Source organism: Malaclemys terrapin, chromosome 14 (assembly GCF_027887155.1).
Source record: "Malaclemys terrapin pileata isolate rMalTer1 chromosome 14, rMalTer1.hap1, whole genome shotgun sequence".
Classification (NCBI taxonomy): domain Eukaryota; kingdom Metazoa; phylum Chordata; order Testudines; family Emydidae; genus Malaclemys; species Malaclemys terrapin.
The window spans coordinates 4,088,437-4,115,930 of record NC_071518.1 but is presented as its reverse complement, the minus strand read 5'-3'; the positions used below and the strand labels follow the sequence as shown (position 1 = coordinate 4,115,930).

At 48.1% G+C, this 27,494-nt stretch overlaps 1 protein-coding gene across 5 annotated transcripts in view; it reads left to right on the top strand.

The window, feature by feature from the left end:
• Positions 1 to 966: 966 nt before the first annotated feature.
• ACSF3 (acyl-CoA synthetase family member 3) overlaps positions 967 to 27,494 on the top strand; it is a 113,159-nt gene continuing 86,631 nt past the window's right edge. Inside the window, exons 1-6 of one of the 5 annotated variants that reach the window (XM_054049330.1) lie at positions 967 to 1,109; positions 4,351 to 4,421; positions 7,739 to 8,473; positions 10,089 to 10,244; positions 24,640 to 24,794; positions 25,689 to 25,834. In XM_054049330.1, the coding sequence (XP_053905305.1) occupies positions 7,769 to 8,473; positions 10,089 to 10,244; positions 24,640 to 24,794; positions 25,689 to 25,834 (1,162 nt within the window). In that variant the 5' untranslated portion in view covers positions 967 to 1,109; positions 4,351 to 4,421; positions 7,739 to 7,768. Of the gene's footprint in view, positions 1,110 to 2,427; positions 2,714 to 4,350; positions 4,422 to 7,738; positions 8,474 to 10,088; positions 10,245 to 24,639; positions 24,795 to 25,688; positions 25,835 to 27,494 lie in introns of those variants that run through there. The other 4 variants (XM_054049333.1, XM_054049331.1, XM_054049332.1 and 1 more) reach the window with 4 other exon arrangements.

Genomic DNA, 27,494 nt, shown 5'->3' with positions numbered 1-27,494 from the left:
CTCCATTGTTTGACACCTGCCACTGCTTCTCTATTTAATCCACTTGTAAATGTGTCTTACAGATGCCATTCTGTTCCCAGTCCACAGAGGATCTGAGTTTTGTTACAGCCCCACCCTGCTAGCTTTAGTTCAAGCCATTTAACAGCTTGTGTTTTTAGTTCTGGATGGCCCACTTCAGTTCCCGGTATGTCAGCCAAGATAGCGGCCATCACATCTGCAGGGCAGGATATGTTCTCAGGTATTCCCTTTACATCTCTATGAGCCTCCCCAGAAACTTGAATGCAAGTTTGGGATTTGGGAACAATTCCACTTAGAAACCATTTTCAATAAACTTGTGGGGTCTAGGACCGGGTCACTCCCATGGAGGCTCATCCTCTGCCCCCATTTGTGTTTTATTCAGCTGCTGCATCCTGTCTGACTGCCATGTACATGGGGAGCTCTCTGGGATAGGGACCATCTTCTTTGTTACATGGGGGCACAGGGCCTGGCACAATAGATCTCTGGTCTTTGCTTGGTTTTCCTAGATGCTACCATAATACAAACAGTAATGGTCACTGCACACATGTCTCGAGGGTGGGGGAAGGCTCCTGATCGGGCATTACTGGCAGGAGAAATTTCTACCCCAGAAAGTGACTTGCCCTGGGACGGTCTCGGAGGGGCTCAGGCCGGCGGGCAGGTTGCAGAAGCTCATTGTGATGTAACGTGGGCGACCAGAGAGCGAGTGTGAAAAATAAGGACAGGGGGATGTGGGGGGTAATAGGCGCCTCTGTAAGACAAAGCCCTGGACATCGGGGCTGTCCCTATAAAATCCGGACATCTGGTCCCCCTTGGTGGGGCTGCAAGGTGACGCCAGCCCCACCCTCGAAGGGTTGTGATGTCACAGCAGTGACGTCACAGAGAAGTGACATCACAGGCGGGGGCGTGTCACCCGATGCCAGGGCCTGGGGCGGTTCGCGCCCCCTCCTCCAGCCCCGCTCAGATGCGGCCTCGGCTCCACGTGCCGGTTCCACCCGCGCCGGAACCGCCGGCGGCGGCGCCTGGTTTCCGCGGGGACCCACTTCCCGGACGGACCCGACCCGACCCGACCCCCGCGGGACGCCGCCCGGCAGGTGAGGCCCGGCCGCCACCCCCTCGCCCCAGCCCCCATCTCCCCAGGGTGCCGTTCCCTAGCCCCCCCCCGCCCCGGGGCGCCTGTCCACCCCCCCACCTCCTCCGGGGCACCCTCCCCCATCTCCCCAGGGTGCCCTTCCCTAGCCCCCCCCCCGGGCCCGGGGTGCCTGTCCACCCCCCCCACCTCCTCCGGGGTGCCCTCCCCAGCCCCGCCCTATCTCCCCAGGGTGCCCTTCCCTAGCCCCCCCCGCCCTGGGGTGCCTGTCCACCAACCCCCCCCACCTCCTCCTCCGGGGTGCCTGCCCCAGCCCCGCCCCATCTCCCCAGGGTGCCCTTCCCTAGCGCCCCCCCCCGGGCCCGGGGTGCCTGTCCACCCCCCCCTCCCCACCTCCTCCGGGGCACCTTCCCCCATCTCCCCAGGGTGCCCTTCCCTAGCCCCCCCCCCGGCCCGGTGTGCCTGTCCACCCCCCCACCTCCTCCTCCGGGGTGCCTGCCCCAGCCCCGCTCCATCTCCCCAGGGTGCCCTTCCCTAGCGCCCCCCCCCCCCTCGGGCCGGGGTGCCTGTCCAACCCCCCCACCTCCTCCGGGGTGCCCTCCCCAGCCCTGCCCCCATCTCCCCAGGGTGCCCTTCTTCTAGTGCCCCCCCCGGCCCCGGGGTGCCTGTCCAACCCCCCCATCTTCTCCTGGGCGCCCTCCCCCATCTCCTCAGGGTGCCCTTCCCTAGCGCCCCCCCCGGCCCCGGGGTGCCTGTTCAACCCCCCATCTCCCTAGGGTGCCCTTCCCTAGCGCGCCCTGGCCCCGGGGTGCCTGTCCAACCCCCCACCTCCTCCGGGGTGCCCGCCCGAGCCCCGCCCCATCTACCCAGGGTGCCCTTCCCTAGCGCTCCCCCTCTCCCCCGGCCCCGGGGCACCTGTCCACCAACCCCCCACCTCTCCGGGGCATCCGCCCCCATCTCCCCAGGGTGCCTGTCCACCAACCCTCCCCACCTCCTCCGGGGTGCCTGCCCCAGCCCCGCCCCCATCTCCCCAGGGTGCCCTTCTTCTAGTGCCCCCGCGGCCCCGGGGTGCCTGTCCAACCCCCCTCCCCACCTCCTCCGGGGTGCCCTCCCCCATCTGCCCAGGTTGCCCTTCCCTAGCGCTCCCCCCGGCCCCAGGGTGCCTGTCCAACCCCCTTCCTTCTTCGGGGTGCCTGCCCCAACCCCGCCCCCATCTCCCCAGGGTGCCGTTCCCTAGCGCGCCCCCCCCGGCCCTGGGGTGCCTGTCCACCAACCCCCCCCACCTCCTCTGGGGTGCCCGCCCCAGCCCCGCCCCCATCTCCCCAGGGTGCCCTTCCCTAGCGCACCCTGGTCCTGGGGTGCCTGTCCAACCCCCCACCTTCTCCAGGGCACCTGCCCGAGCCCCATCTCCCCAGGGTGCCTGTCCACCAACCCGCCACCTCCTCCTCCCAGCCCCATCTTCCCCACGGTGCCTTTCCCTAATGCCCTCTGCCCCCGGGCTGCCTCCCCAGACGTGCCTGCGCACCCCTCCTGGGGGTGGGCTGCTCCAGCAGCTGCATCTGCCTGTGGCCTTCAGTTTCCCACGTCCTGCTGGCTGGGTGCTGGGGGGTCAGTGTGGTTGCTGATCGGTGCTGTCCATGTGCACTAGAGGGTCGGGGGGGGGGGTTGTCCATCTGTTTGTGGGGGGGTTGTGGGGTGCAATTGGTGCTATCTATATGCTCTGGGGAGTGGAGGGTGTGCGGATTGGCACAGTGCATGTGCTCAGTGCTTGCATGGAGGGGGATACACCAGCCTCAGGGGGCCTGACTTCCATGCAAATAAACTATGGAAACAGTAACACTGAAAATACAAACTGTTTTGAAGTTTTTCACACCTCTTTAAATAAATCCCACCACCCTGAAACCACTTCCTCCAGTCACAATATGCCCACCCACATCTTCCTTCTCCTCTATCTGGGGGAAATACTCCCTCATTTTCCTGATCCACATTTAACAGTAGTCCTTTGGGATTTGTTGAGTTGTCTAAATTTCTGGATGGAAGTGCTGACAGAGCTGTTTGGGAAGTTAGGAAGTTTGAAAGCATCTGGTCTTTCTGCAGACAACAGATGTGAGTTTCTGTTAGTTTGATGGAAGCGGTCTTTTCACACACTTCAGAGCAGCACACGCTAACTCCATCAGGTGATGCAGAGGCAGACAACCTGCAGAATGTTATCTGGTGGTCTGTGTGCGCTTCTGGTTTGATTTTGCTCTCTGGGACAATGGGGCACACTCCTTTTGCAAGATTAGTTACAGTGGCAAGAGCTGATCTTGGAAGAGATGCAGTGATAACCACGTGTCTGAGGTCAGGATCAGACCCTTTGACTAGCTCAGCAAAAAGAGTGTTGCTCAAGTCATCTAGTGTGTTTTTATAATTACAGATATATTTATACTGTGACCAAAGTGAGATTAGATAATGGGGATTTGTAGAGACACATTTGAAAGAGGGGTGAATTAGAGATGGAATAGCGAGGAATGATTTAGGAAAATTTTAAGCAAGAGATAAATTTCTTAGCAGTGAGGGAATTTGTGCACTGGCATGATCTTTCTTCATAGGGTGTAGCTGGACCACTCTTCCTAGAGATGGTTGAGGGGTGACTCAGGGCCTAGGAATGACTGAGGTCGCTGCGTGATAGTTTGTATCCAGTCTCCAACAGAGTCATAGGTGCTAGAGATGCCTCAGACCTATGTTACTTTGTCACTTTGTCCATTCCCAGAGATCAGAGCAGGATTGTGTCCTGGAAGATATCTTCTGGGGTTTTGTGTGGTCTAGTTTCAAACATTTAAAGCAGGGGTCAGCAACCTTTCAGAAGTGGTGTGCCCAGTCTTCATTTATTCACTCTAATTTAAGGTTTCGCGTGCCAGTAATACATTTTAACATTTTTAGAAGGTCTCTTTCTATAAGTCTGTAATATATAACTAAACTATTGTTGTATGTAAAGTAAATAAGGTTTTTAAAATGTTTAAGAAGCTTGATTTAAAAATAAATTAAAATGCAGAGCCCCCCGGACCGGTGGCCAGGACCCAAGCAGTGTGAGTGCCACTGAAAATCAGCTCGTGTGCCACCTTTGGCACACATGCCGTAGGTTGCCTACCCCGATCTAAAGCAATGGGCAGTGTTTTCTGTATACATCTGAATCATAAACTGATGGTATTATGGGTTTTTATAGCTTAGAGTTGCTGAGCCAGTTCTCTTTTTTGCTCCTTCAGAAGCGGCTGTGCTTCAGCATATGAAAGAGAAGAGTGATTATGGTTTGTGTTGTGCAGGAGGAAGAATACAGGTAAGACTGTAAATGATGTGAGGGCATCTGTAGAGAAGCTGTGGCTTGCAAGGAAATAATCCACCAGTTATTTTAATGCTATGCTTAATTTCATTTTAACCAGTATGTTATTTTCCTCCTGAAAGGCTGCACGGTAGCATCATCTGAAATAAGTGACAGGTTTCCACTTTAAATCCCAGCAGGTTTCCTAAGAGGATTTATACCACCATTTAGTCTACATATTGTTAGTGGTCAGATGTGAACAATACATGGTTATTAGTGTCTTGGAAAATGAACTGACATTGATAAATCTGTGACAGTTACCCAGTTACTTTGCATTGTATTGTGGCTCCATTAGCATTCTGAGATCACCTTTGTTTGTTTTTTACTCCTAATTTGAGAGATGTGAGGCTGGCTCCTGTTTTCCTACCTTTAGAAATGTAATTTCTGGCTGAGTAAAGCATTGGAGTGGGGAGCTGGGGGATGGAAAAGCTGTATAGGATGAAGGAAGAATGTTAACTCCTTATATATCAATTTGTTAATTGTATAGTTCCTGCTTCTCTGGCCAGTCCTAGTTGGTTTGGGATTGTGTTCCCCTTCCCCACCTTCAACAGTGGTGATGCTTTATTGTGTATAGAATTTGGATCCCACAGTTGCCCATAATTACCACTGTCTTCTCTGCCACTCATTGCAAGGCTTTGTGATGTCAAGAGCTGGGGTGAAACCACCAAATGTATTTTCGCTTGTTACCTTAGCCAGAGTAGGGTAGGGTTTGAACCTGTCTCCATAGACAAAAGCTAGTGCATTGACTTGCTGTGTTGCTCCTTCAGTCCCCATCCCACGGCAGCACATCTTACTCAGCTGTATACTCAAATTTGATTCCTGTTACTGGTGTAGCTCCCTGAAAAACGTAAAAGAAAGGAATCTGCCTCGGCCCTTGCCACAAAGCACGTCCAGCACTTCTGTAATACTATACACAGGTGTCACAAGTTCTGTGAAGCCCATAAATGTACAGGACCAGTGAAAGCTGCTGTTGCTTAGTGTTCCATTAAATCTGCACTGGCACTGTGGTGAAAAGAGGATGATGTAAGTCTCTGAAGCTGCAGCCTCGAAGGGGCAGCTAAAACCTGGCTCTTTGAGCTTTACAGGGGAAACCAACTAAGCCAAGTGTAGTTAACCATACTGGCTTGGAACTCTCTGCTCTTCAGTGACAAAGTGGAAATGCAGTCAGTTCCAATTAACACCCCTGTTAACATTTCGTGTGTGCTCTCACCAGCAACCTGGCCTTGGGGCTACTAGTTAGAAAGAGGTGATTCTGGTTTTGCTAACAGTCTGTGTTGTCTTTTTTCTTTTTTTAAATTTATCTGTAAAGAGGAACGTGAGAAATGGAAAGATGTCATGCTAGTGTCACCTGTTTGTTTTTTCCATTTCATTGGTGTGTGTCATGTGCATGCAGTGACCACACTTCTTAGTTTAAAGCCCGCTTTAAGATGTTTCTGCACTAAATCACAGGCTTCATTGCGGAAATAGAAATTGAGGTTGTTCCGCAAACAAAATATGTGCAAACAAGTTTCTTATTTGGGAAATTTCATTAGTGTGGATGAGAGAGACAGGAAAGCGCACTGCTGCATCTGTGCAAAAACTAAATAAAAATCCATCGCTGACGGTATGTGTTAGCAACAGGGGCATCTGAGCTGGTGCCAAGCACAGTTGAGCTGTAAATCATTTGGATCTTACATTGATAGTTGTCAAACAAATTCTCCGGTTGTTTATTGTTTCTGCTACTTCCTGCTATGGGGAGCTGTGTTTTGTAAGCTGTTGCAATAAATAGATTTTTTAGAAGTCCTATAAAGTCAAATGGCCATTGACCTCGTCAAGGAAACCCCATCACTGAATGTAGCACTCCTTTTTTTGTGAAATGAAAGTTTAGATGCATTTGGACAGAAATTGGCTTGTTTTAGTTTCACTTTAAGGATACTTCACTTGTTGAGTTAAACTTTAATAGTCACTGTTACATAAGAAGCAACATAAAGTCCTTTCTCTCCTGCCCTTTGCCATAGCCCTTTCGTTATTTTTCTTCCTCTCCTTGGCTGGGTGTCTGTGACGATCAGTGTGTGGCTCAGGACAGCGTCAACCAATCAGAGTCTTCCCTTTCTTCCTCCTGGGCCTGCTGCTCCAGCTCACAAGCACCGTTCCAGTGTTGGCACTGCCCTGGACAGGGCTCCAGAGACCCTCTACCCAGTCTCTCCTGCACCCTTCTGTAGCAGTTTCTTCCTGATGCTCCCAGTGTACTGTCACTCTGCCCTGCCACTGGAGGAATGACAAGCTGCAGCCACGACGGTAGCACAAACATTGCTTTAAAAAGGAGTGGCTGATGAATAGCATTTAGACATTCCTAACATTTGTCTCCATTGCTGTAAAAACAAGAGTCTTTTTCTGCACTTCTTCCACGAGAGAGTGGACTTTAATGTCATTATGCACTGGAGCAGAATGCCTAACTCTTATGCCAGCCCATAATCTTCCCCCGTAACGGTGGGGACTGTTGCTTCATCCCAAGTCCCTAGTGGATGTTTTTCTACATTGCTGAACCTTGATACAATTTACCATGGTTCACACACACTGTTTAGGAGAGTTCAGGATTTCAGTGGTGGGGTGCGCTCCCGGTTAGGATAGTACTGTACGGGTAGAGCTCTGGCGGGGGGGGGAGCCAGCTGAGCTCATGCTGACCCATTGCCTGGCTCTAGTCAATGCTGTTCGTTTCCTGCTATCCACGCTTTATTCAGAAATGCTGTAACAAATCCCACAGGTCAATAATGGTGGGTATTTGCTTGCTTGCTTGTTTTCACTTGGAAAACCAACTGCCTGGCCTGTACCGTATGGTGGCTGCCCAGACTGTGTGCTGTTTCCGCCTATTCTGGCTGTTGTACCCATTCGGTTAATGTTGTGTCATGTAGGGCAGAACCTTGTGCCTGATACAATACCTGTGATGATCGATCAATCAGATCAGAAGGGTAGACAGGCCTCCTTTGCTTATTTTCTTCAGTCACTGGAAGTGTTGAGTTGCTACAGGACGGCATCAGTAAGCATTAATTACTGTGCTAAACTCACTTGTTGAAAATAAATGCTTTTTTAATGTTCATTTTTGTCTTAAGGGAGATTGTGTTTTAGAGATTCCACTGTGAGTGCTTTGGGCTGTCTTCCTGCGTGTGTAGATGGGGCCTAGCACTTAAACAGGCCTAGAATGAAAGCTACCCCCTTTTCCTTTGTGTGAATATTTTGTATAAATTCCTGGATATTCCCACTCCATGCTTATTGGTTCATATAATTTCTCTCTACAGCATCGAGTCTGATCAAGAAATGCTGGCAGAATGTTGGGCTCTTTGATATTTTGCCATGTGAATTTGCCCATGCGATGTCTTGTTCACGGTGTACACCGCTGGAGGTGGCCTGCCTGTGGACGGAGGAATGTTGGACATTTCAGAAAAGGTGTGCACACCACAAGAACACCATTCAGTGGTAGGGTTACCCCCGTCTTCACTAGAGCTCTGGCTTTTGGTGATAGAATTGCCATCATTGATCAAAATGGAGAGCACACGTACAGGGACCTTTACACTCAAAGTGTCCACTTGTCTCAGCAAATCTGTGAAGTGCTCAGATGTTCCAGTGGAGACCTAAAGGAGAAGCGGATCTCGTTTTTATGCCCAAATGATGCCTCATATGTGATTGCCCAGTGGGCTTCCTGGATGAGTGGAGGCATAGCTGTTCCCCTGTACAGGAAATACCCAGTGCAGGAACTGGAGTATTTCATCCAAGACTCCCAGAGTAGTCTAGTCATTGCCACGGAAGAGTATATGAGGGACATAACCCCTAGTGCTGAGAAACTGGGAATACCCGTTCTGCCACTTGTTAACTCTGGTAGTGATGGATGTATAAATGATAAGAATTTGGAAGCGTTCCCCTTGGCCATTGACTGTCCCGAGTGGAAAAATAGAGGAGCCATGATAATCTACACCAGTGGGACTACAGGAAGACCAAAAGGTGTCCTTAGTACCCATCAGAATGTGCAAGCTGTGGTAAGTCATACTTCCCTCATCATAAACTAATGGCACGTTATTGGAGGTCAGGTTTTTTCAGACGTGACTAGTGATTTGGGGGGCTTCCTGTTGGGTGTGCAGCTTGAGCAACTGCACTCTGAAAATCCAGGCCCCTCTAAAGTGTCTCAGGTTGGCACCCAAACCCATTAGTCATGTTTGAAAATCTTTACCGGTATGTATGCACTGTGGCTTAGGCTAGGGTGGGTGGGCAGCTATTTTCCTGGAGGGGTGATAGTGACTCTATAAGTTGCCTTTTTTACTGGTTGCTTTCCTGCAAAATGACTTTAAAAATGTATCCATGCCCCTCGCTGAAGTATAATTTGATCCAGCACGTCACTATTATGTAAAGTCTGTGCATTATTTAGCTATCTATCCCCAAGGCAAAAAATCCATTAGCTATCTGAGCCAAAAAGAGTTAGAAGTCTAAAGGAGTGTGCTGATTGCCTTGCCAGTTTGGTATCGCTGCCTGCAGCTGATAAAATCGCACCATTAAGGGGAATAAATACATTGCACCTCAAAGATGTGGTATCGGACTAAAATGGTTCTAGATGCTCTGCTACTGTGGTGAGGGGGGCAATATAAGAGCCTAGACAGAGAGAACAAGGGCTTCACTGTATTGTGGAAAGACTCTTTCCTCACAAGCGTTCAGATCATTTGGAAGGCAGATGGAACAGTGGCTGTGTTTGGCAGTTTGGTGCAGAACACCAGGGTTGTAGTGGCTGGATAAAATCTGCCTCCCCACTACGGTAAGGGGAATGGAATTCCGAATGACAAGCACTGTTCAGATATCTTTTCTTTTTAGACAAGCTGGAAATGACCTCTGTGACTGCAAAGGTTAGGCTCGGAAAGGCATTGTCCTGCCTAAAAGAGCCCAAACTCTAGTGCTTGAGAATAATGTTTTTCTTTTGGAAGCTTAAAATTAGTATTTTCCCAGTATTGGGTTTATTTTCTTTTCTATTTATGGACCATTGCCTTCCTGCCCCCAATTTCAATTTCTCATGGATTCTAATAAGCCAGCATAGGTCAGCTTCTTTTTGTCAGCAGCATTATCAAAGGTGTCAGCAAAGTTTCTTAGATAACTATTGTTTCTGCTGACTCTGGTTGTGCAACAGCAGGTTAATAATAGTGTAGGTCCTACCTAAACAGCAGCAATTAATTTCTAATTTTTTGGCAACACGGATGGAGTTATAGGTGCATGTATGTATATACATACACAGCATGTTCCCACTCAGTTCTGTTTTTATGATAGGTGCTTTTCTCCTGTTGGTCTCAAAGAAGAGACCCCACTTTCCTTGCATTGATCAAAGGGGGTGTAGGTCTTCCACCTTGCGGGTTCTCATCTGCTTTTTACTGGTGTCACTTTCATTCTGACACCTATTTTTTCCCATGAATCCCTTGAATTTATGTTTTTCACATTCAAGGCCCAGAAACTAGCCCAGGCAGGGACATGCTGCTACCAGCTTAAACAGTAGAGCTAGGGTTGGAGCTGGGCTCTTGAATTAGCCACGCTCTCTCTGTGGTTAGAGCTCCGTTCTATGTCTCAGCTGGTGGCTCACCTTATCCTAATGCTGGATTTTCTATTTTTTCCTCCCAGGTCACAGGGCTGGTTGACAAATGGGAGTGGACGAAGGACGATGTTATCTTGCACGTGCTGCCTTTACACCATGTCCACGGAGTGATCAATAAGTTGCTGTGCCCTCTTTGGGTGGGAGCTACGTGCATCATGCTACCCGAGTTCAGCCCTCAGAAGGTGAGCCTGGGGGGGAGTGTGTGTTGGCTTTGAAATCCATCAGCAAGACCCCAGGCATTCTAATTAGAGTAAGTTTGGAGACCGGGTCTTAAACAGTTCCAGCCTGTTTAGCTTTTGGCTACATACAGGTCATGAATTGTCTCGTTAAAAAGACTTTGAACTGAATATTAAATCTGGGGCAAAGCAGCTTCTCTGGGTGGTTTTAACTTGTTTGATTATTAAATGGCTAATAATCCGTAATATTACCTATGCTCCTTGGTGACGCTAGGAGGTACATGCTATCAAACCAGGGCACGACACGCAGAATAATAACAGAGTTAATTTAGGATCAGGAAAGATAAAAACACAACTTACTCTCTTGTTTTGTAACATACTGTACCTTAGTAATGCATTGCCTCAAACACTTAACGTTTGTTTTGTATTACCATATTCCGTAGCTCGCAGTAGCCCTTTTCTGTGTTAAATACACTCACACTCAATGTCTTGTGCTATATCACATGGTATGATGCTGGCGTTAGAGTTTCTAGTGCCCCAGGTGAGACTAAGAAAATAATACTTGATATTTATATGCAAGCTCTGCTTTTCATCCTCCAAGCTCTTTGCAAACATTAGTAAATTCATCAAGATTAGACTGGATGGCAGGGCCCTACTCTAGGCCACAATGGGAGAGAGTTAGCAAAATTGAAACTTTTCAGAGTCCCTTAGGAAAGGTGGTGGTAAGCAGACTGTCCTCATCCGATCAGAGTGTTGTTTTTCTGCAGATATAGGAAGCGCCGGGCCTGGTGCTTTGCTGTGCTGTGGTACCTTGGCAATGCCAATGGGCAGCAGTTTTAAAGGGGAAGAAAGTAGTTGTAGCAGAGAGACGTGTGTCTGCGAAGGGAGAAGAACACTTTTAGTCTGTTTCCACCTGGGATTGCCTTTGCCACCCTTGTGATGGTGCTGTTTGTTTGTAGAGCCCCCTAAGGTTGGTCCTGAAGAAGAATTTGGGAGATCGCTTGTGTCCAGGCTTTAATTCAATTAACAACCTAACTACTGTGGTGATGGGTCCTGTGGAAGACCCTAAGGTAGAGAGAGGAGTTTGTCTTCTACCCAAAGTGTGTAAATATCACTTCCTGAGCAATGTGCCAAGCGTTGAGACCAAGTGTGATTTGAGGAGAGGCATATGTTCTGTTCCTCTTCCCTGGAGACAGCCCCATCCAGTAGACTGGTGAGTAGGCAGCCATCTGATAAGAACGTATGATCTAAGCGAGGCTGACAGAAATAGGTGAAGAGAAGATGAAGGGAGCCTGAGCACTGGACTCTGAAGTGGCCATCCTTTGTCATGCCTGTGGCATTCGCATTCCAGGTGTGCTACAGGTGGCAGGGCTCCTAGAAAGGCTGAAATTCTCAGAGCTAGGGAAAACATTCCCTTAAGCGGAGCTGAAACAGGATGGACATTAAGGTGGCACTATAACATGGAAAATCCTGGAAAGCTTCTAACCTCTATCCTGGGTTCCTTTGCTTGTTGGTCACTGCCTGCTACTCTGAGCCCTTTTCGGGCAGCATGGCTCGGAGATTTGGGCCCAGCTTCTAGTTGGAAATGCACCATGCAAGATAAAATAAACCCAACCTGAGAATGCCTGACTACGCCTAAAAAATACCCCTCGTTGTAATGCCAAAGAGCCTGTGAGGGGAGGAGTTCAGGATAGCTTAGGCTGTCATTGCAATACACCTTATAACTCATCAGTTCAAGCTCTTCTGGGACGTGATGTGGGAATTCAACAAGCAAATAAAATATCGAAGGGGATAAAGTACAATAAACAACAGTGCCAAACACTTCCCCTCTTAATACATAGGGGGCGGGGGAGGCGGGATATTTTGCCATGCAGTCCCCCTCTCCATGCAGAGCTATGCAGATCAGCAGATTTAAGTTGTGCATTTCAAGGTGCTGGTGCCTCAAGGCCTAAGTCTGCTTTGGTCAGTGGAGTTACTCAACGTTAATGCCAGTACAAAAACAACAAGGAGTCTGGTGGCACCTTAAAGACTAACAGATTTATTTGGGCATCAGCTTTCGTGGGTAAAAACCTCACTTCTTCAGGTGCATCCGAAGAAGTGAGGTTTTTACCCACGAAAGCTGATGCCCAAATAAATCTGTTAGTCTTTAAGGTGCCACCAGACTCCTTGTTGTTTTTGTAGATACAGACTAACACGGCTACCCCCTGATACTTGAGTTAATGCCAGTATAGCTGAGGTTGGAATTTGGCCCTCAGGCTTTAACTAGCACCGGTTCCTCTGTGGCCAGAAGGCTCAGTGATCAGTGAATACTTGGGCTTCCAGGTGCAGATGCCGGCTTTAAGTGGGAACGGAAGTGTGCATTTTCTGAGATTACTTCTTATAGAAGCGTAAATCAATAATCAGTCCTGCAGCCACCCCAGGCTAAGATCAGGACCCACATATTACTAATGAGCAGGCCTGGTCGGAGGCTTTTAATATTCTACCGTGCCCTCTCTGTATGCTTCAGGGCTGATAAGGCTACCTGGGAGATATATAAATATGAGCAAATGCAAGAAATCGTTGTTCTGTTCAGCTGTCGGACACAGACGTGCCTGACTCCTTTCACTCTCCCAGGGAGTTTTCTACAGGCCATGCTGACTTCATTTTACACTTTCCCCCTTGAGTCCCCGACAGCAGTCACCATCCCTCCAGATGTGGAGGAATGGAAGGAAACCTCCATCAAAGCCTGTCCTCCTCATTGCCCCTTAATCAGCCAGAGGGGCTGCTGGTGAATGGCAGAAAAAAATTCCTTCCCTGAGGGCTAAGCATGCTGCCTCCACAGCTCCTGCAGGGAGCAAGCAGGAACTGAGCCCATGATAATACCCAGCAGTAGCTGGCCACTGGCACTGCCCAGCATTCATATTTCAATTGAAATATCTAGCGTGTGTGCATAAAGTGTTTCAGACGGCTACAGGTCCTCTCTGGGGTAAGGCAGCAGGTTTAAAACAAACAAAAGGAAGTCTTTCTTCTTCCAGTGCGCAGTCAACCTGTGGAACTCTTTGCCAGAGGAGGCTGTGAAAGCCAAGACTATAACAGGGTTCAAAAAAGAACTAGATAAATTCCTGGAGGATAGGTCCATCAATGGCTGTTAGCCAAGATGGGCAGGAATGGTGTCCCTAGCCTCTGTTTGCCAGAAGCTGGAACTGGATGACAGGGGATGGATCACTTGATGACTACCGGTTCTGTTCATTCCCTCTAGGGCACCTGACATTGGCCTCTGTCGGAGGACAGGATATGAGCTGGATGGACCTTTGGTCTGACCCAGTGTGGCCATTCTTATGTTCTTGGGGTCCAGTCTGAGTACTGTTCTTCCCTTGATATTTAAAATCACCGCATTCTTAGCTTCCCCACTCCAGCCCTTAAAGTCTTTGGGAAGAACCCTCTTTGAAACCCTCACCTCAATAGACACACAGACTAAGAATATTTAGCATTTGCAGTGCTTGACAGCTTCCAACACTGTCCTGACCTATTGCAGAAGGCAAGACCTTGATACCTCACTAGCCTTGGTGATACCCTGAGGCAGCTAATTGCAGGCGGGGGCAGGGTGAAGAGCACACTCATAGTCCTGAAGCAAAGCCAATCCAAAGCCCCATGTGCATTTCTCCCTATCCTGTGGCATTTCGTGATTGATTGTCCCTTGTACTCCTGTGTTTCTCTGTGCTGCTCTCCTGACATCTGCAAATCAATGAGCTGACGTTGAAGAATGGGCTCTGCTGGGAGGAGGGGGATGCTCAGTCCTGTATTCTCCAATCCGATCGCTCGGTGAGAATTGACAACCAAGGGCAAGCGAGGACTGTGCTGGAGCGGAGCCTTCACTTTGACCCAGAGGGTTGAGCTCGGGCAGGGGCAGTCTGCATGGCAAGTATGTCTGCTGCAGGCGCAGCGAGCCAGCTCCATTCCAAGAGCTCTCCGGTGCAGTCGGGCCTCTGAAGGACATTATTTGCCTTTTTTATTTTTTTCATTCCCTTTATTTTTCCAAGGGCCTCCCCTGGGAGCTGAAAGTGGTTTGATCGACACTACAGAGAAAGCACACGAGGGTAAAGCAGGCTTTCTTGTGGAGTTTAATGCAAGCTGCCTTTCAGTTCCAGTCTCTTTTCACCAGCTGTTTACAAAATGCCCTTTGCTACCAAAATCAGCTTTCAGAAAAGAAGCACAGTTTCGGTGGAGGATTTCGCAGAAGGAGTCTGAGTTTTGCTGTTTTTTTTTTCTTCACTGCACCTTGAGAAAACAGTCAATTACAGTGTGATGTAAAGAAACCCAAATGGCAGCTAAAACACTTGACATACTGATCAAAACAAGGCTAGGAACTTACTCTAAACCTGCTGCAGACATATTTAGCCTTGAGTGATACTGGCATGGCTTCAAGAGAAACCACAGCAGCATGCCCAATGTGCCTTTGGTTTCTAATGACTAACACTTCATTATACAAAATAAATACTTTATTATTTCAGTGTTTATTAAATTACATAATTTGCGGCATGCCTTAGAATCAGAGATACAGGTGCCAGTCTGGTTTAGTTGGTGCTAATAGCATTATCTCCTCTTAGCTAAAAGATGGTTCACATCTCAGATAAAGGCTTGGTTTGCATCCTGTGCAGTGCGGTGTTAGGAATTGTTTTTTAGACCCTTCTGCCTGGTTCTGGCAGCTGCCCAAGAGGAGGTTAAAGATCAAGGTTCTGGAATGACCCCAGTGTCCTGGCCAGCATTCCCTCTCTAACAGCATCTGATGTCCGAGGCTGCATGTGCGCTATTGTGAAGCTCACAAAAGGACTCATTAAAGTGTACTGAGATGCCTCAAGCGTGAAAGTTACTTCATAAAATCAGATTCTCTTTATTAAACTAAGACGTATGTTACTTTGCTCTAGCTACTGTACAAGTTATAGTTCACTTCATAGCACCGTCTGGTAAGAGTGTCTCGGTTAAGCTTATTGTAGCATCCTTCTATTGTAAGTTATTAAAGAATATTGCTGCATCTATTAACCATTTGTTAAGAAAGGGTTTATAAATGGACCCTTAATTCCCAGCATTGCTTTCTGCTCCTTTCAAGTGGCATTCTAAGTACCTTGGTGTGTGCTCCTTTTGGAACGTAACATGCCCTCGTGCAGGGAACTGAGCTCAAGACACACTCTCTACTGCCCCTTGGCCCAGCGGGGCTAGATATGTAATAGAAGTAGCACATTCCACCCATGGGGTGTGTGTCTCATCTCACTGGAGCCACCTTTCTGTCTGTCTTGGGAGCAGTGTTAAGTGCTCTAGAGTGAGCCATATAGAAACTTCCTCAGCCACATGGAAGTTTGGCCTGAAATTGGGGGAGTACAAGGGAGGGAGCTAGTGAAAGGCTTGTAGGATTCCCCTCCCCAGAAAGTATTGAGAGCAAGTGTCACTCTGACCTTACATCTGTTTTGTTTTGTAAGTAAATTTAGCACAAGGTAATTTCTGGATTGCTAGTCCTGGAGAATGAAGTTCTCACTTTATCCAGAGGAAAGATCCTATGTAGACCATGACAGCCCAAGCGTCTCGCGCTACCCTTGCCAATATGCCTCAGCCTTGAACTACAGGGGCCACTGTTAGGTCTGAGAGGCAAGTTCCATGTCTCTCTCACCAGACCCCTTTGCTGCAGCTGCCAGCCAGGGTGCAGGTATCACTGCCTTCTAGCCTTGTGCAAGAGAGAGTCTGTTGTCTTTGCTTTGCAGGTTTTTTGTCTGAACTTCTCGTGGAAAAACAATCTAATATTGAGCAGTTCCTTAGAAGCGTATACAAATATGAACAGTGCATGCTCTCGTCCCCTGCAGGGTGTATCCAGTTTGGCTGCGTGATTAAATGCAAGGCTCTTTCTTGTCGTCAGCAAAGCCCCTTGCCGTAATGCAGCGACGCCTGTACCCTGAGGTCCTCTGTTAACAAATATGCTGATATGTAGATTTCTTGGCCCACATTTTCAGAAGTGACTAGTCATTTGGGGTGGCTGGGTTTTTGGGTGTCCAACTTGAGCCACCTTAAAGGAGCCTGATTATCAGGAAGTGCTGAGCTCCCATCCTGTGAAAATCAGGCCCTTTGAAGGTGTCTTATGTTGGGTACCCCAAATCATTAGTCTCTTTTGAGAATTTAGGCCCTTATGTCTAGGTGGTAAGTGCCCTTAATGCACCAGCCTTTCACCTCTGGAGACGGAGGGTCCGATCTCAGTTGGTTGCAGCTAAAGGAAATGTCTGTGTCACAAAGCCACCACACGGCTGGGCATGGCGGGTAGTCTCTACCCAGCAGGAGAGGCAGCCCTGAGATGCATTGGCAGGGTAGGGTGCAGCTCAGGAAGCGTGCACTGCAGCTGTGTAGTACCAGTTCTAGCCACTCCCATAGGCCCCTCGCTGCACAAACATCAGGTGAGTCCTTCTACTTTTAAAATAAAAGCGAATCCTAGCATACAAACGTGTGAGCGCCAAGGAACACACCCATTAGAAAGGCACTATTCGCTTGCTGGGAATGTGCGTTCCCATTCAGTTTCAGTTGGAGAAAGGTGATTGTCTTTTCATCCATTCACCGATGGCTTCAGAAAGGTAATTTTATTTCAGGCTCAAAGGGAAGTCTGGGCGTGGTAAGGGACAGGTCACTGCTGGATGGATTATGTTTGATCAGTTCTTGCAAACCTTGGCTTTACACAGTTATATTTGTTCTTCACTTCCCCACAGATCTGCTGTCTGTTCTCAGCATCTGTTACAGAGTAATGCCTTTTGATGTGTGTGTGGGGGAAATAACAAAAATGGAACCAGAGCCTGTCATATTTAGTTATATTACTGGGTCCCAGGGAAAGTACTTGCCCCTTTCAGTATGCCTGCAGCATGGCGAGGGTTTAAAAGCTTCAGACTGGAATGCAGAGGGGGCCGTTAGACTGCACTGATGAATAAATGATTACAACCGGAGTCATGCAGAGCACAAACAGTTTGGGGTTATAACAAACATGAGACGAAGCCACCAAGGGCCCGATTTCCTTTTGAAGAAAGGAATGTTTCTCTTTCTACATATTGCTGCAAACGGCCTGAGTTGAGCTAACCATCAGAGGTTCAGCTGTTAGGAGAGAGCAAAGCTCCCCTAACTGTTCTCCACGCTCCTCTGTAATATTCATGTTACTTCCGCTCAGAAAGAAACTGTCACCAATATGCATGTGTGGCCCTGTGTTCTGGGCAGTGCTCCTGCACCATGCTGGAATTTCTGCATGTCAATTGACGCTGGTGTCCCTCCCCAAATAGATCTAGTTTGGCAGTGAGGCACTCGATCTGAGTCAGAGCCGTAGCTGTTAGAGAACCTATGAAAATTTGGGCATAACCAGCACTTTAGCAATCAATACAAAACCATAAAACCATCTCCGAAATCAAAAGCGAAGGAAAGGGATGATTTAACCTGCATTAGCGATATTGCTACTTATGAAAAGCGTTTTAAAAAAATTCAATAACAACTTAAATGATCCAATAATTTGTGACTGGTTTAGAAAAGAGGAGCCACTGAATTGTAAATAGCTACACTAGCCCAGGTTGTCTGTTACCTGTTGGGCTTTGGACTGGAAAATCCATTATGGTTCTTACTCCTTTTCAGACTGAAGGCATCTTAATATAATTTTCCCCTAGGACATTACCTAAATATTTCCTTTAAGAAAAAAAAATAACTGTTTCAAGTAAAAGGAAAACACTGTCTGTCGAATACCTGTTCCAAAAATTCACTGGCAAGCAGGAGGGATTCTGGCCCTGCACCATGGATCTGAGATCAGAATCTTTCACAATCACTTGCAGGAAACGTGACCCCGATTTGATTTGTTTTAAATGAGCCGAGCAGGTTCATTGTTGTTCTGCAAGATGGGGTATTTGTATCCAGGTGTGTGAGACCGAGACTGCTGTAGTCTTCCTGGTCTCTGGGAAGCCTCTCCGAATTGCTCGTTGTTCCTCTGCCTGCCAGTCCCAGCCTGGGGATGTTCACTGCTTTTTCCAAACTCCCTTTCATTTTCTGTGTCTTCTCCTGTTTTTTGGAATGTGTAACTCAGGATAAATGTTGTTGTGTGCAGCCTAAGCATGGTAGGCCCTGGTTTTTCTCCCGCCTCACCTCTTCTTCCGTGTTGCCAGTTGTCAGGATATCGATTGATTCAGTGTCTTTGGCTTCTTCTGGATTTGTATTCAACATTGTGCTCCTCCTTCCACTGAAAGTGAGGCCTCTGGAAGGGAAAAGGGGTTCGTGCTTCTCTGCAATGCGTGTGGCCACATCTCTCCCTTCAGGCTGTCTTGCATAGACCGCCATACTGGGTGCCGTTTGGGAAAGTCACCGTGCAAAAATGCAGGCTTTGGGGGTTGAAAGGAGCTGCTTGTTGTGTATCACTCAGCCAATCCCCCTCCATCATCACATCTCCTGTCTGTCTTAGGAACTACTAGGGGAAATCTTGCACATTTCCCATCACATTAGGGTTATTTTGCATCCAGTTGGTGGTTCTGTTTTGTAATTTTCCTTCTCCCTATTGTCACTTTCCTTTTGGCAAAATCTTCTAACATTCCATTGGCGAACAGACAGCCTTCCCATGCAAAGAGGGGTAGCAGAGAATTAGCCTTTCTTACACAGAGTCTAGCTGCACTCAGCACATTTTCTGAAAGTTCTTGGGCCGAGACGGGCGTTTTACCTTGTGAATTGTGCAGTATTGATAAGCTTGAAGGCTGATCAATACAGCACAGTTCAACAGGGTACTTAAGCACGTATCTGACTTCAAGCATGTGAGCAGTCCCATTAAGTTCATGCCAAAGTACCTTGTTGACTGGGAATTTCTGAGCCTCCTGCTAGTGATGAGGAGGCAGTGCATTTGTGATCCAAGCTGTATCAAGACGCCCCATGTCAGTGCTGCTTAGCCGGAGTCCATCCACCTCTAATCTGATTGCACAGTTGGAAAGATGTCACTGTTAAGATTGGATTCAAACATGAGGTTGGTTTTTTGGATTATCAGGTGTTTCAGGGTGGTGGAGCTTACTGAGGACCTTCTTGTGATGATTTAGGAGTGGGGGCAACAGTCACATCAGAAGGCAAAAACAACTGAAAAGGAAAAGCAACGCTCGGAGGAAACAGCAGTGAAAGGCCCTAGGGAAAACCCTAAGATAGACAGGTGGAGAATATGTCTATAGGTGGGCTTTTAAACCAATATCACTTTTGGCTCCTCTTTAAATCATGTCTAATATATTTTAAAAACCAACTATCTCACATTCAGAAATGCTGAGCAGTCACAAATCCAGCCGGAGTCAGTGGACACCAAACATGTTCAGCACCAACGAAAGTCGGGTCTCTAATGTCTGGTGGTCACAGGCAAAGCAGAAATCCAGCAGCCCCAAAGTACAGTGCAATGTGTACCAAAACCCCATTGTTTTTAGAAACACTTTGCGTCTGGAGGGTTTGAACAGATCATTCCGGTGAGCGAAATAAAGTAAAACGAGGGGTTGTCAGTGTCCTGTCCACCCATAATTGATGTGGTGACAGTGACATATGGGATAACGGCGAGGGAGAGATTGATTACACTGCTCTAAACTGGAGGGCGTCGGAGGATGCCATATGCTGGGAGAGCAAAGCTGGGCAGCTTACAAGACTCTAGATCCCAGGAGTGATTGATAGCCTCAGGTAATGAGGCTTTTCAGATCCATCCTCCTCAACTGTTTTAGTTTTATTTTTTTGACTGAGTAGCAGTGGTGGATCCCACAGATCAGAGATCTGTGTGGTTGGGAAGGGGGCATCGAGACTAAGTTCGGAGGACATAGGACCCAGCAGCTTCTGAGAAGGAAGCATGACCTGGGATCTATAATAAGACTTTGTCGTGCTTGAGGGTGTAAAGACTGCCCCTCTAGATGAACAGAAAACGAGCTCTTTCATCGGATTAACGGGTAAGTAACACAGTAAGAGTCTGAAGGGGAGCTGTCGTGCCTGGCTTTTCCTGCATTGATCTTCCAAGAGCCCCTCGCTCCTGCGACCTGCTCCTTGGACTAAGGGAGCAGAGTGAGGGGAGGACACGATATAAAATATCCAAGTGCAAAGCTTGGGGGTGGCAGCAGCTACCTGAGCCCAGGGAGTAGGAGACACGTAGGGTTGTGACATGTGTTTCTTCCTTCCGCTGGCCCCCACCCTGTCACTCCCCTTTCCATCTGTGGCCTGCCAGAAGAAGAAAAATGTACTTTCGTGCCCCCACTGCCCTTCCCAGCACTGTGGCCATCGCTTCTGGCTCTCAACATTTCCCCAAGGCCCCTCTTCCACGGCTCATTGCTTGAGCTGGGCTTGCGCACTCGCCAGTGCAACACCCTGGGCTGGGCACATCTGTAGAGCTTGGTGGTTTTCTCTCCTTCCCAAAGACATGGGGCGGCTGCAGAGGAGCCTTTACCCAAGACTCAGTAGTGACGGAGTGGAACATTTCCCCACACGGGGTGTGAATCACTCCCTCTGCTCCATGGATTTGGTTTCCTCCCACTCCGCTTTCCCCTGATGATTTTCAGGTGCTATTGCCCCGACTCCTGTAACGGCAGAAAGAAGGAGGTCCCTTTAGATTAGGTTCCACTGTATCTGGTGGATTTCTAACCTGTGCATTTCTAACTCATCCTGCCAAGCGCTCTCTGGCATGGGAAGACGCTCCCTTTAGTTCAGTGGGGCTGAGTCCTTTGTTAAATGTGTCCTGTTATATTAACAATGTATTTTTGTGCAGACCAGATTGTTCTGAGGCAGTGAAGTGAGAGATGGGGGGGTTAGGGGCGGAGGGGGTTTGTGAAGTAGAAAGTAATGAAATTGAGCCAGAGAGCAGGACTGAGGGGAAAGCAGCCGAGCAGCACTGGCATCCAGGGTCACAGCATAAAGGAGAATCACTTGTTCCCCTTCAATCAATTCACGCTTTTGTTCCCCACCGCACGCCCCTCTGTGCGGCTGAGCATGCCAAGGGAGGGAGGGGAGAGGAGGCATGCGTTGTCGGGAGCTGTTAAGAAATACATTTATCAACAACAGGGCAAAATCCAGAAAGGAGGGAAGGAGCCTGCTGTCCCCAAAGCCGAGCTGGCAACAACCTTTTATTTATTGATGTCTTTGTTCCGCTCCCATGTTGGGGATTGCTCAGCAAGGGGGACAAGTAGCAATGTGGCGGGAAAGTTAGCCAAATTTAAGTATTTAGGCCTCTCCTCCACCACTTCAAAACGGTCCCAGGTGGAGATGTTCGGCCAGTCCTAGAGCCCTTTGAGTCATTCACACATTGCCATAGCCAGCTCCTTGAATTTGCCCCAGTTTGTAGTTTCCAAATATTAGGAGGACAGGTAATCAAAAACTTTTTGTCCTTTTTTTGAGTGTTTCGTTAGGAGGGATGCGGTTAGTGAAAGGTTCCTCTGCTGGCTCCCGAACTGAGCCATCCGTCCAGTTAGACTGTGGCTGCATCTTAGTAGAAGTCTTTGATGGAATATTTTTCAAACCAATGGAATGTCAGATGTACAGGAAGAGCATGTTCCTGTGATGTCGTCAAAGGTTAATTTCCAGTGAGAGTCACGTCTTATTTAAAATTGAAAAGGGCCTATTTCACAAAGCTGAAAACAATTGAGCCAAGTCAGTTGAGACAGAGAATTGAAACAGAAAAATTTGAATGATAATTTGGAATTGTTTAAGAACACTTTACTAGATAATCAAAAAGCCACACTCCCACAGCTGAGAAAGAAGGCCACAGTGGTTAAAAATCAACCTGGCTTAGTAGAGAAGTGAAAGTAGCTATAAAAATAATTATATATAAAAACAAATAGAAGAAAGGGGATGTTGAGAGTAATTAATTAAATCAGAAGCTAGGAATTGTAGAAAATGGATAAAGGAAGCAAAAGGACAAGAAAAAAATCGACCACAGAGTTAAGGATGTAAGAAATTTTTAAAGTATATGTGGAAATGGTAGAATTGTCATTAATAATGCAGAAAAAGCAGAACAGGTCAATAAATATTTCTATGCTGTATTTGGAAAAAAGCTGGATGAAGAAGTCATATAATATGATGGAATACTATACATCCAACAGTAACACAGGAGAATGCTAAAGAGCAGCTTCTAAAGCGAGACACTTTTAAATTAGCAGATCTGAATAACTTGCATCCAAGAGTTTTAAAAGAGCTGACCAAGGAGCCCTCTGAATAGTTAATGTTGATTTTTCAATAAGTCTTGAAACTCTGGGGAAGTTCAAGAAGACTGGAAGAAAGGTAATGTGCCTATATTTTAAAAGGGTAAAGCAGACGACCCAGGAAATCATAGGCCTGTCAATCTGACATCAATCCCGGGCAAAATAATGGAATGGCTGATAAGGGGCTTGATTAACAAAGAATTAAAAGAGGGTGCTATGTCAATCAAGATGGATTTATGGAAAACAGATCCTGTCAAATTAACTTGATATCTTTTATGATGAGATTACAAGTTTGGTTGATAAAGGTAATATGACATAATATATTTAGACTTCTGTAAGGCATTTGAGTTGGAATCGCATGATACTTTGATTCAGGAACTAGAATGATACAAAAACAACATGGTACACAGTAAATGTATTAAAAACTGGCTAACTGATAGGTCTCAAAATGTAATTGTAAATGGAAAAATCCTAATTGAGCAGCTGTGTTCCTAGTGGTGTCTGCTGGGATCGGTTCTTGACCCTATGCTATTTAATATTTGTTATCAATGACCGGGAAGAAAATACAGTTTGAGAACCACTGCACTATGCTAAACGTAAGGTCATACATCTAGGAACAAAGAGTGTAGGCCATACTTGCAGGATGGGGAAGCAGTGACTCTGAACAGGACTTGGAAGTCATGGTGGATAATCAGCTGAACATGAGACAGTACAACACTGTGGCCAAAAGGACTAACGTGATCCTTGGATGCATAAACGGGGGAATCTTGACCAGGGTTGGGAGGTTGTATTATCTCTGTCTTTGGCACTGGTGCAGCCACTAATGGACTCCTGTCTTGAGTTCTGGTGTCCACAATTCAAGAAGGAGTTGATAAGTTGGAGAGGGCTCAGAGAAGAGCAGTGAGAATGGTTAAAGGATTGGAAAACCTGCCTTAGAGTGATAGACTCAAGGAGCTCAATCTATTTAGCTTTAGCGACGGTGAAGGGGTGACTTCACAGTCTATAAATACCTACGTGGAAAACAGAAACTTGGTGATAAAGGGATCTTCAGTCTAGCAAACAAAGATATAACCCAATGATTCTCAAACTTTTGTACTGGTGACCCCTTTCACACAGCAAGCCTCTGAGTGCAACCGCCCCTTATCAATTAAAAACACTTTTTTACATATTTAACACCATTATAAATGCTGGAGGCAAAGCGGGGTTTGGGGTGGAGGCTGACAGCTTGTGACCCCCACCCACACACACACAATAGCCTCACGACCCCCTGAGGCGTCCCCACCCCATTTTGAGAACCCCTGATATAATGAGATCCCATGGCCAGAAGGTAAAACTAGACAAATTGAGATTAGAAATAAGGTGCAATTTTTTAACACTGAGGTAATTAATCATTGGAACAAGAGATGAGGTGGATTCTCCATCACTGACCATGTTAAAATCAAGACTGGATTTGGCCTTCTGGCCTTGGAATCTATAAACTTATAAACATTTCAGCAAAGTAGATCTCCTCTCTCCCTCCCCCCACATATACACATTGCAAGAGTTTCTCTCTCTGATTCGAGTACTTTGGCTCAGACTCTTGTGTATTGTAGTGGTCAATATGCTGTTTGTTCCCTTTAAGAAGGAAGAGGATCTCTGAGCTTTGAAAGGCTGGTGACTTCATATAGCACTGTCCAGGGCTGTATTTCCTAAAGGAATGGATGGACTCTGCCATACATGTTTATTTTCGTGTGCATGTTAACAGGTCTAAAAGGTTCTGGCTATTGGAAGCTACAGTTTCTACACATCATCCCACATTGGCTGATTGGGAGAGTGAAAGCAGTGGTGTGATTCACTGCCAAGATTCCCCGGGTGCTTCTGAGAATAAGTTGATTGATGGTGTGGGGGTCAGAATGGAGGGGGTTTTGGACATCATTGTACAGTAGATTGGGTTCAAGATGGCAGGAATGCAGGGGGTTCATCATTTTCATAAGTATTAGGCAGCAGTATGGGTTAGAGATAAGAAACCACACTTGATAGACTCGTTCTGATTGGACAAGTCACTTTCCCTCCCCCTGTCTCAGTTTCCCTTTGCATCGTACTAAAGAATGCTCACAGAGCTATTTGAAGGGTTTGTAAAGTACTTGCTTGTGAGCCTTCTCCCAAAGGTGGTATGGAAGAGCCAGTGGCGGCAGTGACATGAAGGCTATTCTCCTCCATAGTTTGTATTTAGGTGCCTTTTCTTCTTTCCTTTCCAGGTTTGGGAGAAGTTCTTAAGCCCCAGAGCTCCACGGATCAGCGTCTTCATGGCGGTCCCCACTATTTACTCCAGGCTGGTGGAGCATTATGACAGGCATTTCTCTCAGCCTCGTGTCCAGGATTTTGTACGTGCCACGTGCCGGGATAATTTCAGGTAGCTCAAAAATGCCCGTCTTCACAGCCTAAGAGGCTTACAGACGAGACCTAGGGAGTACATCCTCTACAATAGATACGCTCACGCTGTCCCAGCCTTCCTGGGCTGGAGAAGGCTCACTAACACTGTGGAAAATGTTACGAGGGGAGGGTGTGAAGAAGGCTGGGCGCGGGTGATGGAGGAATGGAGAAGTTTGAGCTGTGTGCAGAGCGTTTCGAGGGTAGCACCAGCAGTGAGCACAGTGGATTGTATGATGTCATTCCTGTAGTGCTTCCAGTTTCTCTAGGATTCTCTCGAGTTGTGGTACCAGGTTCTGCTTCAGTCCAATGGCCAGGCCAATGGCAGGCTGTCTCTTGCTTATTAAAAACCATCCGTCACGTATGGGCTCTCAGTCCTGGCTCCAAAGCACAGACGTGTAGGCAGTTCTATTCAGGCAGAGTGCCTGCTTAAAGCCTGGCCCTGCAGGATTCTTTTCTAAACTTCGCCACTCTGCAAAGCTGAGCAAATCACTTCGCTTCTCTGGGCTTTAATTTCTCACCCTGAACAGTGGGAACGATGATCCCTTGCAAGAGCGATTCATATGTGGGGTCATTCTGATCCTCTAGTCTGACCTCCTGCATAACACAGGCCAGAGAACCTCACCCAGTAACTTCCATATCAACCATAGGTTCTCTTTGAGCTAGAGGGGATCTTTTTAGAAACTCATCCAGTCTTGACTTAGACTGCAAGTGATGGAGGATCTGCTGTGTCTGTGTGATGTAACTTCCTGATACTGCTGAATGGTCAGATTCCCCAAGGCACTACAGATGGGCAAAGGCTTCTTGTACTACAGCAGTAATTCTCTAGGTAAAGAATGTGCCGGTGATGCTCACTGCATGGCATTTCCTTGCACAGGTTAATGGTTTCAGGATCGGCAGCCCTTCCCGTGCCAGTCCTGGAGAGGTGGAAGAACATCACCGGACACACGCTGCTGGAGAGGTACGGGATGACAGAGATCGGAATGGCACTTTCTAACCCCTTGCACGGAGTTCGTGTCCCAGGTATAAATCGTCTTCTAAAGGTGGAGAGGGTTGAGACACCTTTGTGCCACCCTATCTTTTAGTGTTGTAAATGCGTTTTGTTCTTCTGCTCGGAGAATGTGTGTCCGTACCCAAACGTCTCCCAAGACAGGACTGGGTTAGGCAGGAAGCTGCTGGTCAGGATTGGGGGCATTGGCAAAGCTGTAGGGGAAGGAGGGAGGATGAGGGGGGTGCTGCTGGTCAGGATTCAGGGGCATTCGCAGAGCTGTGGCGACCCATAATTGTTAATAGTGGGGGGGGGGGCAATGTAAAGGTTCAGAGGGGTCCATGCATCAACTCCGGGTGCAGGAACCTTCCAGCCCCACCTCCTTGGCCCAGGACAACCAATCCCGCTGGCTCCTGGGCGGCTGGGGCTGCAGGAGTGGGGCACACGTGCCCATGGGCCAGCCCCCGTCCCTGGGCAGGGAACTCACAGCAACAAAGTTTCTCCCTGGAGTTCCCCGGCCGTCTCAGACACTTCAGCAGAGGGAGGGGTGCAGGCAATGCCCCTAACTCAGCACAGGGAACCTGCTGCTGATGTCTTCCCTAGTGGCCCAGTGCCAGGTCCAGGGCTGCTGCGCTCTCCCTGCCCTGGCAGGGTAACCTTCTGCGCGGGCCACTGTTGCCACCCCAGCCGGGCTCCTGCAGGCAGTTGCTGCGCTGCACAGAGGCAGTGACCTGGAGCGGCCACCCTCACCTGGCAGGAGAAGTGGCTCCATCCTACTGCCTCCACTCCCCACTCGGGCCTGGCTACCAGGGAGAGGGGCCACGCAAGCTGGAAATGTGCCGGGGGTAGGGTGCAGCATGAGAAGGACAATGCCTTCAACACTCCCGGGGGGCATGTAACCCTCTGCGCCCCCCCCCATGTCACCGCTGGCTGTGTAGGGACCCAGAGCTAGGATGGGGGATGCTGCCTGTCAGGACTGGGTGCCATGGGCATAGCTGGGGAAGCGGGGTTAGGATGGGGGGTGCTGCCGGTGGTGATTGCGGTGTCTGGGTAGAACCATGGGAGTAGCCACTGTAATATCAGGGAGGATGCACTGGCGGAGCTGTGTGTGGAAAGCTGCAATGTGCATCGTAGCCCCAGTTTGTCATAAAGAAATAAAAACGTCTGCAACTCAGTCCTGACTTCACTCAGCCGTGGCAGAACATTTTTACTGAAGGGTTCCTGGTACCAGGTTTTTACCAGCTGTTTTAGGACTTTCCAGTGATAAAGGTAAATGCACTTGTATGATAAAGAAAGAGGTAAATCTTAGTAAGAGCCTCTCTTTATAGTCCACAAGGGACGTGCTGTAGAGCAGTTGCCTAATGGTGTCTGAGAAAGAGGGGTCAGCCCCTGTCTGTCTGCAGGGATTTTCCAGCTCCTCTTAGAGCTGCTGGAAGCAGCCAAACCAAGTTTCAGCATAGACCCTCCTGCTGGTTGTGTCTGTTCTTCACACGCTCACCTCCACAGAAGTGACACTGCTGGCTAGGTTGAGTCTATATCTGTCTCCTCTGGCCCAGCACTTCCTTGTTCCCAAAGGCTTTGTGCTTCCGCAGTGCAGCACAGCAAAAGGACAGAGCCCTCTGTGTCAGCTCCTGGCTAATAGCTTTCCTGCCTTCCCGAGAGAAGGGCTGGCACTTTGACCTTCTCCATGGAAGG